The sequence below is a fragment of the Akebia trifoliata genome, chromosome 4 (assembly GCF_017979445.1).
Source record: "Akebia trifoliata isolate Shusen 1 chromosome 4, ASM1797944v1, whole genome shotgun sequence".
Lineage (NCBI taxonomy): Eukaryota > Viridiplantae > Streptophyta > Magnoliopsida > Ranunculales > Lardizabalaceae > Akebia > Akebia trifoliata.
In genome coordinates this window covers 12,444,792-12,456,484 of record NC_141378.1, presented here as the reverse complement: position 1 = coordinate 12,456,484, position 11,693 = coordinate 12,444,792, and the positions used below count along the sequence as shown (strand labels likewise).

At 35.9% G+C, this 11,693-nt stretch overlaps 1 protein-coding gene across 3 annotated transcripts; it reads right to left on the bottom strand.

The window, feature by feature from the left end:
• Nucleotides 1–1,116: 1,116 nt before the first annotated feature.
• LOC147403846 (V-type proton ATPase subunit B 2) lies at nt 1,117–10,891 on the bottom strand. Of its 3 annotated transcripts, none has more exons than XM_086439593.1 (15): nt 10,761–10,891; nt 9,943–10,001; nt 8,451–8,506; nt 8,228–8,326; nt 6,725–6,784; nt 5,788–5,899; nt 5,471–5,679; nt 4,632–4,760; nt 4,356–4,493; nt 3,097–3,247; nt 2,906–2,988; nt 2,399–2,446; nt 2,222–2,275; nt 1,859–1,942; nt 1,117–1,724 (listed from the first exon to the last, which is right to left on the bottom strand). In XM_086439593.1, the coding sequence occupies exons 2-15, from the start codon at nt 9,992–9,994 to the stop codon at nt 1,539–1,541; spliced, it is 1,461 nt and encodes a 486-aa protein (XP_086295719.1). In that variant the 5' UTR covers nt 9,995–10,001; nt 10,761–10,891; the 3' UTR covers nt 1,117–1,538. The 3 variants fall into 3 exon arrangements, with proteins under 3 accessions (XP_086295719.1, XP_086295720.1, XP_086295721.1); XM_086439594.1 differs by lacking the exon at nt 10,761–10,891 and adding an exon at nt 10,549–10,731; XM_086439595.1 differs by lacking the exon at nt 10,761–10,891 and adding an exon at nt 10,588–10,708.
• Between the last annotated feature and the right edge of the window lie 802 nt (nt 10,892–11,693).

The following is an 11,693-nucleotide window of genomic DNA, read 5'->3' as shown; positions in this document are numbered from 1 at the left end:
CTGGTTCCTATACTTGGCCAATTAGTAGGTTCCTACCAAGTCACAATGTAAATTTTCAATAGTTTCCTACTCAACTAAAAATTAGTCTTTTTAAAGTGAGTTTGGTGAGTATTTTGCTATTTATTAGAAAATAATGTTTAAGTGGGTGAAACGAGCAAAATAGATGCATTACAGATTAGGGTTCGAGAAATGCAGAGGCTGAGGTTAGGACTGATTTAATTGATTAATATAATATATAGGGAAGCGTTAGGATGTCTTAAAGAGAGCCAAACATTTTTCAAAATACGGGTTAGAAGTTTTGGGCCGTTTGTCCTGATGAAGTAGCTCTTCATTCAATTCATGACGACTCGCATCTGGCCCTCCTCCTGGTCTCACTCTAAATATGGGCTCTAACATGCCCTGCACGTCTCAAGGGGATCTAGTGACGACCTTGGATAGATTCCTAAGACGTAGGCAAGGGTTGCTCCATTCCGGTAAGAATGTTGTCCTCCCCCTCATGCTGATTTTTGATGAGGATGATCTCTACTCTTTCTGAAACTTCTACACTAATTTACAAGTTGAAGAATTATGAACCATCCAATTTTGATGGGGTTAGAAATTTCAGAATGAGCTGATTTTTGACAATGATGATCTCCTCATCATAAAGATCATCCTCACCAAAAATCAGCCCATTCTGAAGCTCCTAACCCATACATTGAAAAAATGTTTGAATCCTTTTAGGGATCGAGACACACACACACACACACACACATGAATGTATGTTCGGAACCATAGATGCTTTTCATCAATATGCGAGTGAAAAGCATCTATGGCTATATGTGCACCTCCATGTGAGGATCAATGTCAATTTTAATGTTAATCCAACACAACTCATATACATTGCTTTCAATTCAACAATTCACCAATTAATTTGAAGTCTTTCCGAAGAATTTTGTGACAATTCTCTTAGGACCGCAGCAACACATGATAGCACAAGATACCCTCCAAAACCAATATAATGGTTTGGTATCTTTCATCAAAGACCTAACTATCTGCTGTAACAAATGCACAAATTTCTATCCTTAACTATAGAAATAAATTTCAGAGGTATGTATTCATATGCTCCACACACAAAAAAACATCTAAAACATTAATTTCCATCAATAAGAGTTTGGAATAATCACAATAGATGAAGAAAAGGGGAGGGGAAATCAAACAAGCATGAAATGCAATCAAGGTTTCTGTCCTGAAGGGTATAGAAGTCCCATTTGTTCTTTTCAAGTGTATTAAGGCGTACCCAGGCGATATCTGGGTTCCACGAATAAATATAAGGTACAGATAATACAGAAAAAGAAAACGGTTTTCAAATGAAAGAATAATCAAGGCTAGAAGACTGATAAGAACCGATTTTATATGGGGGACTTGAAAAGCCCACCCATTTATTCATGATGGGATATTGACGAGCTATGAGCTTACTAAGAGAAAAGTGTGCAAAATAACAAACCCAGCTCAAATGATCGAGAAGAGACTAGCAGCAACACAAGCTTGATGCCTACCAATCAGTTTGATGCGTCTCGACTGTAGTATGCATCAAGGGTCTTTGCTGGTATACGATGGAGAAGCTCACGGGGGAAGATACGAAGCAACGTCCATGCTAAATCAAGTGACTGGAAAATGTTTCTGGTATCGTAGGCTCCTTGGGCCACAAATTTCCTCTCAAATTTATCTAGGAACTCAAGATAGAGCTGTTAATCCAGAAAGAAAACTAAGTTAACATAGGCCAACACTTGAGAGGTATATATATTTATTTGGACTAAAATAGTTTTATGTGTGCGTGTGTGTGTGTGTGTGTGTGTGAGAGAGAGAGAGAGAGAGAGACCAGGTCCTCAGATGAAAGTGCTTCTTCTCCAACCACAGCCTTCATTGCCTGCACATCCTTCCCGATAGCATAATTTGCATAGAGCTGAACATAAAAGATCAACAAGATTAGTTAGGAAAGAAAGGTGCTAAAATTGGAGAGATTTTTTGCTCGCAAAAAAGTTGATCCGGATTTCACAGAATCTCAAAGTACCAGTCACACGAAGCCTAACGAGGGTATTTTTGTAATTTGGGAATGTCATCAATACAAACAGGTTCATGTGTTGGTCGATTCGAGATTATATGAAATCCCGGATTGACTTTTCTGTGAGCAAATTTTTTTTCCTAAAATTGAGATGATGAATGGGTTCATAGCACTGCTGACCTGATTGGACACATCAGCATGGTCCCGGCGAGTCATTCCCTCACCAATAGCACTCTGCAAGAAAAATACAATATAGGTCAATAAGAATTTCAATTTTTTGTTCATTAGTGAGTAGGCACCTCTGCATATGCAACAAGAATCCAAACTAAAACAGAGTTTCACCCACAACAAATTTACCTTCATTAATCGTGAAAGAGATGGAAGGACATTGATCGGTGGGTATATCTGTAGAATACAAGCACAAACTTCAGTTCTAAGAGACAATTATAACCATCATGGTAACTGAAACAGATCCAACTAACCCCATCTCTGTTTAATTGAAATGAATATGAAGTGAGTCAAGATGGTTGCACAATTAAAGTTGACACTCCTAAGAACAGAGACGTGTCAGCCAAGTCACATCCAACTCATCTGACCTAAAACCATTGTCACATCTTCTTCCCATTATCCTACTTGAGTTACTAAAGGACACAGCACTATAAGATTCCTTTAAATCATCACTAACATGTAGGCCAACTTGGCTGAACGTAGGTCTAGGCCACAACATATGTTTTCAAATTTGGGAAATTTTCGGTTTCAAGATCACTATGCTTGACATGAGAGATCTTTTTCAAAGTTACAATTCATTCATCACTCCACAACTTTATGATATGAAATGCAAAACAATAAGATCTATATCTTTACCTGTCGATTTTGGAGTTGTCTATCAATATATATCTGCCCCTCAGTAATGTAACCAGTAAGATCTGGAGTGGGATGCGTGATATCTGGTAAATGCAAAACATATCACATACAAAACAATGTCTGATCACTAAAAGAAGAATACATCATATGCCAAGAATGTGAATTTAAGGCTTTGAGAATTACGAAGGTACCATCATTGGGCATAGTTAAAATAGGAATTTGTGTGATGGAGCCCTTTCTTCCTTCAATACGTCCAGCACGCTCGTAGATTGTTGCCAGATCTGTATACATATACCCAGGATACCCACGTCTACCTGGCACTTCTTCTCGGGCAGCAGATACCTGGAAGGTACTAAAGAAACTTAAGTAAAAAATTCACCAAGACTTGTGTTGGGTCCTCATCAAAGCATCCCTATAAAACTTGGGCAGGGTAAAGATATATCTTATAGGTAGTAATAATATGCTAATGATACAGGATGTATATCTATGTTCAACTTTTCAACTTATTTATCTATGAGAAATTATGGAATCTGGTTGAGGCAGATAAAAAGGTCACCCACCACCAATTTCAGGCTTGCATCAAGGTTTGCAGTGGAAGTCACAATTCCGAGGGCTGGTCCCACTGAAAAGCCTCAAAACAAACTTAAAATGCCCAGAGGAAAACCCATGTGCATCTCAAGGATAATAAAACCCTTAAGAATATGGCTGTCCTATCAATGAATCATTTGGCGACTACTATTTAAAAAAAAAAAAAAAGTTACAAGCAAAGTGGGGATTTGGGAAGCTATTACTGCTAGCTAGCGCTGTCAATGGATCGGGTCCAGATCAGGACTGATCCAATAAAGATCGGATTGGACCCTCATCGGATCAGGTTTTATAGGATCTCAATATTAAAATCAAGATCTGATCCATTAACAATCGGACAGGTCTGGAATGAGGCCAAACCCCATTTTATATACAAAATCTAAATAAAGTTTATATATCCCAACAAATATATAATATAACTTATATACTTTCTAACATATTGGATCGGATCCTTATCAAATTAGGACATTGTTGATCCGATAAGATATCGGATTGAAACCTTATCAGATCAGATCCTTATCGGAATCCAAAACATCGATCCAGACCAGAATTTATTGGATCGGATTTCTGGTCTGATCTGATCCTTGACAACACGATCAGATTAGGACATTGTTGATCCATGTCTGATCCAATAAGATATCGGATTGAAACCTTATCGGATCAGATCCTTATTGGAATCCAAACCATCGATCCGGACCCAAATTTATTGGATTGGATTTCGGGTCTGATCCGATCCTTGACAACCCTACTGGTAGCTTCATTATGTTACTAGATTAAGATACAGTCAACATTTACCAGAATAAAAGAAGGCAAAGTGATGGTGCATGAAAAGACCTTACAATTGAACTAATAGAGGAGTAATTACCTCACGAAGTGCATCAGCATAAGAGCTCATATCTGTTAGTATAACTAGAACATGTTTCCCACATTCATATGCCAAATATTCTGCAGTAGTGAGAGCAATTCGAGGAGTGATAATGCGTTCAATGGTGGGGTCATTGGCCTGTACAAAGAGCATATTGAAAACAGAAATGTAAGGGACAACTTCATTTTTGTACCAAAATCCAACACAAATAAATATGCACTTTCACTATAGGAATGTCTATACCATAAAAATGTAAGTTTAACTATTGAACATTACCAGGTTTAGGAAAAGGGTCACTCTCTCCATTGATCCATTTTCCTCGAAATCACGTTTGAAAAACTGTGCCGTCTCCATGTTAACACCCATAGCTGCAAATACAATGGCAAAATTGTCCTCTTCCACGTCCTGTAAGTTCATGAAATTGGACAGGAAAAAATAAAAAATCCTTATAATTAATGCTTGAACATCCACATTAATAATAACATTCCACGGCATTCAACTCTTGTCATTTGGACCTCAACCAGTTCCACTCATTCAACATTCCAAAGTAACAGGATAATTCATCCGACTTTAACTCATACCAAAATTCAAAAAATAAGTATTGGAAGTACAATTTGTTTGCTTCTTTGCAACCACCACGGGGGTAGCAGAGAAACATTTTTAGCTCTCATTTGATTTTCAATAGCAATGAGTTCAAGAAAATCCTCCGACTATCGGTCAAAATTGAATTGAAATTTTGAAATATGGTAACCTTCCTTAAAAATTGTCTATATTTTCCTACTTTTAAAGCATTTATTTTTTTCATGAATAATAAGAGTTTGCCCATACCTACGGCACGGTCATCCTCTTTGCGGTTAAAGGGGTAAAAGAGGAAAGATAGTAAAGTTAGAGGGATATTATTGAAAAAAGGGGGTAAGAGAGGAAAGACAATAGAGTTGAAGGGGGTGAGGAGGAAAGGCAATAAAGTGGGGTAGTGTGGACCCCACTCCACTGTAGCGGGGTGGAATGTTTATACCGCACAACTGTAGATGGAATGGGATCCACCGTTGTGTTTGATTATATATATTAAAAAGTCAATAATTATTTCTAATTTAAGTTCCGGTAGCTAATTATACCTCCAGGAGATCTCCAGTCTTCTCTAACCGCTTTACAAGACCAGCCTGACGACAGATCTGGGCAGCTATTTCATTATGAGGAAGACCAGCAGCAGAAAAAAGAGGGATTTTCTGTCCTCGAGCAATGGAATTCATGACATCAATTGTTGAAATCCCTGTCTGAATCATTTCTTCAGGATAGGTTCTCTCACTAGGGTTAATGGAACTTCCTGAAAAAGACATACAAATTTACAAGATGCGCAGAAATGGCACATTTCAATGTATAAAAGCTAGCAATCAATGGTTTTAAATATCATCTGATCCTTGAAATAACATACCAGAAATATCCAAGTAAGCCTCGGGCAGAATAGGAGGGCCATTATCAATGGGTTTCCCAGATCCATTAAAAATGCGTCCAAGCATATCTAGGGAGACAGGAGTCTTTAAAACCTGAAAAAATAAATTTTAAAGATAATAAGCCAGAGCAGTTAAAAACGTGAGAAAAAAAGAAGAAGAAGAATTCTTGAGGTTCCCAAAAAGGCAAGAAACTAGTAGTTGAGGTATGCCTGTCCTAACTCATAAGAGAGAAAAAAAAGGCTAGAAAAATGCTTAGTTCTACAATAGAGCAACTAAGCCTGAATCTAGCATAATTCTTGGTCCTCTAGAATATCCTTTCACACTAGAAATTGGCTAGCTATATTCATTAAAATAGACGAAAAAAAATTGGTTAGCTTCTTATGATTGCAAATTGCATATCACGGCTCAACTAGACATTGTTGCAATTTAATCAAAAGAAACTCTGGGAAGACAAGGCGAGAAAGCAAACAAGTTTTCGATGAATTTTATTCTCTGGAAAGAATTGAATGGAGAGACAGGATCCATTTAACCAAACCCAACTCTTTGGGATAAGCTTCGATGATGATGATGAAGGATTTTACTAACTTACCCTCATATTTGTATCTTACTGATAATATTTGTATCTTATTGATACTTGAATTGGAGAAGATTAATTGTGCATTTGTCCATGTTCACATCCATATGAAACATCTAATTGCAATACAGATGCAACAATAACAGCAAGTACTAGCCACATGCCAAAGAACTTAGAAATGTATCAGAGTAAATCATAAAAGAATAGATTTGATTTGATGGATAATAAAGTAACTGATTCTGTAGTTTGAACCAAATCATAAAAGTTAATCATAAAAAATAGATGGAAAATAGGTGTGCCTACTGATAGAAACAAAGGAAAAGAACAATAGGAGAAGGCCCTACCTCCCCAGTGAATTGCACAGTTGTGTATTTATTGTCAATTCCTGAGGTTCCTTCGAAAACCTGTTACAAGGAACACCAGATCAACAAAACAGGTACAACTAATAAGGAAAATCATCTAATTAGAAGAAATGTAAAGTTATAGATAATCAGTGGTTTGTTAATTTGGTGTTGCATTAAACAAACATTTACTAGTGCAACCAATTGACCATGTAAAAGAAAATATCATATACAAATAAAATTGTAGACATAGTTAGAAGGCACAGAGGTCAAAAGATTTTAAAGGATTTTACAACACACATGAGGAAGAGGAGGCTAAACCCCACAGGACAAAAGTACATGTCACTGCTGATAGTGGTGTGTGGACCAAACTGAACCAGATTTGTTTCGGTCCTTAAACATGCTGATGTTTAAAGGCCTAAACACAGCCTGTCTAACAATTGGGTTGGACCTTAGAATAAAGGTCGAGTCCAAGCCTGGCCTGCCTATAGCCTTATCCGACTGCATTTCATCAAGTTTCCAGGATGGGCCAAGCAAAGCACGAATTTACTTACCCTTAGGATGTCAATGGGACAGGCCAAGCCAAGCCTCAGTACAAATGGGTAGTATTTTAAATTCAAAGCTAATTAGGGATTAAAGGAAGATGACGAAAAGAAACATAATAAGAAGGAAAATCAAGCATGAGTGACCAAATCCTCCATAACACTAAGGGTGTCAATTGTAGTGGACAAGATGGTGGCAGGTCGACAATGAGTGAAATGGTGGTAGTGGGCAGCGGCAGCTATGTTTGCCTGCTCACAAGAGAGAGGGCTGTGGGTATCAAGGTTGGTGGACATGGTGGCAGTAGATCAGAGGTAGTCAAAGTGGTGTGGTGGTGGGTTGTCCGTGGTGACATTTGGATGCTTAAGAGAGAGGTATGATGAAAACTCAACCCTAAATGCTACAACTCATAGAGAAGTAAATAAAAACACCTATTTACCCTTAGTAATGAAGATACTCATTTCCCCATGTATGCATTTGTGTCTGCAATGCCCATTGATAACCCTAGTTTTAGATTCCAAATTGCATATCCCATAGCAAATAAATGGTATGGGAGCCCAACCCTCCAAATAAATTTTTTGGGCTTATTTTTCATGCCCAAGCCCAGTTCATTAACACTCCCAATTGTTGAATAATAACGAATACTGGATTTACTAAAAACGTTACAAATAAAGTGAACAATCGCTTCTCCTTTTTTATGGGTAAGCTAGATTTGAACCCATGACGTCAAAGTTGCTTTGCAATGTGTCAAACCAACTGAGCTATGGGTCTAAGTCCTCTGTGAACAATTGTTGTATATAAAAAACCTAAAGACCAAAATTGCAGTAGATAAGATGCAATTAGCCACATTAAATGTGACCTCCAAACAAATGAAGTATGAACCCAAGAAAATAAGCAATTATGTAATGGATTTAAGGAACCCATAAATATGAGCCAATGATGACGAGAGGCAAACAGAATGACAACCTGCACAACTGCTTTCTCCCCATCAACTTCTAGAACTTGACCACGTCGAGTTGTGCCATCTCCCAAACGAATATTGACAATCTCCTGATATTTGGGACCCTGAAAGAGTTTAGAAGTAAAATTAGTGACTGTGCACCTCATAATACTCAAACACATAACATGATCATGATAGATAACAGAGTAACCAAAAAGATAAATTAAAGTAGAACGTTATTAAGTCTACCTTAACTTTCTCTAAGATAACAAGTGGTCCCGCAACTCCAGAAACAGTTCTATACTCTGCAATGTACATAAAAAGATAATCTCACTGGCCAATATTTTAAGGAACCTCAACCCCAACAAGCAAATTTTTGAGTAAAGATCCAGACTCTTATATTACACCTCAATATACCAACTTGTTTTTAATTTCTTAACAAGGATTTTTAATGTAGAAGATCTACTCATTGTCCTTAAAATGGTAAGATCTAGGATTCAAATCAAATTGTCAAACAAACTGATACTGCATGAGTTGTATGATTCATATGTGAATTGTATCATAAAATCTTGAACCATAGGATATGAAGAATCATAAGACTCAAATTTACTATGTTTTCTAGAGGGGAGACAATGTATCAACTTACCCCTACTATGCACTATAATTTTTTTAGCTTATACAGTCACGTAACATAAGTTTTGTCTTGCCAATAGAAAAAAATGTCCTTCTTCGAAATCGTATGGAGCCGTTGAAGATTCAAACCAAGAAACCCTAAAATCATTTCTTTTTTCCTTTGAATAAAGATAATTCAGTATAGTAGGAAATTCCAAACAAGATGCAAACATAAACCGTTAGAGGAAGGAAAGAAGAAGTCAGAGAGATTGACGACAAAGGGGCCTTTTTCTCAATTATAGCTCTACCTACATTTCCATGGTCCTTCCTAAGAAGCGGGGGATGGAGGATGTTGAGGATTTAAGTCCTATAAGTCTGGTGGGAAGCAGAATTTAAATCATTGCAAAGCTCCTAGCTTCAAGACTTCATTCAATTTTCGCACAATGTGTTGCCAAGGAGCAAGGAACCTTTGTGAAAAATAGAGAAATCATGTAATGGAGTTTTAATTGTAAAGTAATGCATTGATCCTAGTATTAAAGGAGGAAAGTCGGGTTCAGTCTCCAAGGTCTATCTTGAAAAGGTTTATGCCATGTAAGTTGAAGTTTTCTGGATAAAATGATGGGTAGATTGGAATTTGTGGGATTATGGAGTAGATGGGTCATAAAATGTGTGCCTTTGCTTCATTCTGAATCTTCTTTTTTTATTGGTAAGCCTGTTTTTAATGAGTTCAGTAACCCAGGTTCAAACCCCCTCGAACCCAACCTCATTTACTAACCACTAACCCTATACCTATAAATAAATAAAAAAGTAACATGAAGGGAAACTCTTGATGCACAAACTAGGTTAAAAGAGACTCCAAAGACAAGAACATTGGCAGACTTGAGTAGACTATATCAAGAGTTAAAACTCAAAACTGGCCTCCACCTTAATAAAAACAAAATCATATTAAGAAACGGTTATATTTCACAAGAAATTAGAAGCATCTAGCCCATGTACAACGTTGCTGTTCTAAATTTCAAAAAACATGACATGGACACACCATTGAATCTAAAATAAAAACTATTCAAAAAAAAAAAAAAAAAAATTCTAAAATAAAAGGTAGTTGAACAAAGGGTGGAGCAATGCTTACCCATGCCAATCTCCAACGATCCCTCTTCCATATCAGCTTGTGGGATGCCCATTTTCAAGCTGAAAAAAAATATTACCACAGAAGTGACATTAACAAACAGTGATGCTCCACAGATAACTACATAAAGCTAAGAATAATTCGAACAAATTGGCAGAAACTGAATAAGCTTATGGCCATCTTGGATTAATATTCTTCTCCAGAAAAAAAATATATATTTTTGAGAAGTTTTTCTTTTTTAAAGGCACAAAATCAATGGATACCATTGATCTACAAGTAGCTCTAATAAATAGAGACAAAATATGAGATTCAGAACTTCATTACTGTGTGAAAACCGCATCAAATCAATCAAAAGTTCAAAGACCAAACCTTTCCTTCCGATCCAGACAATAGGGCAAAGTAATCAAAATTCCAGGACATTAATAGGCAAACGCTACAAAAAACGACTGCAATCGCATTGAAATTTGAAAATGAGAATTGCACACAAATCAAAATCCATATTTTCCCCCAAAAAACTCAAAAGATCGGAAATTTTCGCTACTGTGAAAAGAACTTAGCAGATTCGAGATAATTAGATTTCTATTTTTCAAGAAAAAACTACAAAAATGCCTCTAGAATGTCAAAGCTAATTCAAACTATTCGATCTACCGAACAAAAACTTCGATTTGTTCCGATCGATCTTTCAACTGTAAATTGTGATCCAAATACCAAATGAAATCGATCGAATTGAGTTGAAGATTGAAAGATTCAGATAAAAAATAAGAAAAGATTATGATATGTCAAACATTTGAAAGGGGTTTGAGATTAGAGAATGCGCTTACTTTGATCCAAGAGAGAGAGAGAGATTTGATGGAGGAGAAAAATAAAAGACAAACAATCTCTATTTAGATCTCTGTCTCACTGTAATAGGTCTGTTTTTTTCCTCTCTTCTAAATTAAAAAAAATAATTATTATTATAGAATTTTATTAGATAATTTATAATTGTTTGAAAGATTTACCAGACAGACCTATCTCTTGCATTTTTATTATTAAAACTCCCTCATTATCAAGTTACTGGATAAACCTTACTTTATGATCCAGGCAACGCTGACTAAAGTAATAAGATTTTAAATCCTACTAAGTGTAGTTGAGCCCGCAACCTTCTAGATTTCATGGAAAAATTAGGATAGAAAAAAATTATTTTTTGAACTTGATCCAGCATTGACAATGGACACTTACGGGATTCCTAAATTAAAATCTAATAATGAAAATTAATTATTTTTGAAATTATTTTTCAAGGTTTGATCAACTACAACCCTGTGTCGTCTAATCATTTTTTTAGATGCCACAACTTGATGCCGCAAGGAAAACTTTCATTATTAACTTAGTAAGGAAAGTGTTTTTCATTCTTAATAAATTTTGGAGTTGGAGTGAGACCTACACCATTGTAAATTATTAAATATTTATTATCCTAAATTATTTTAATTAAATACCCACTATATCTTTTCCATGTATTGGGGAAAAATAGATGTTAAGAGGATATTTCCATGTTTTGGGGAAAAATAGATGTTAAGAGGATATAACAAGTATTAATTTATAGAATTGAAGGTATTATATGTATTTAATCTTTTAATTACTATAAAATTTTAGAATTAGATAATTATTTTTTTCAAAAAATATGACACGAGAAAATTAATTAAAATATATTTATATAACAAAACACAATAATGAGCCTCACTCTAAGTACAATGGATTGGGTTCACATTATCTCATTT

Excerpts from the sequence above, each read along its gene's own strand:
- LOC147403846 (XM_086439593.1), bottom strand. The coding sequence starts at position 9,994 with ATGGGCATCCCACAAGCTGATATGGAAGAGGGATCGTTGGAGATTGGC. Across the intron at positions 4,761-5,470 it reads AGACTGGAGATCTCCTGGAG|GACGTGGAAGAGGACAATTT; the intron begins GTATAATTAGCT and ends ATGAACTTACAG. Across the intron at positions 2,447-2,905 it reads GACAACTCCAAAATCGACAG|ATATACCCACCGATCAATGT; the intron begins GTAAAGATATAG and ends TGTATTCTACAG.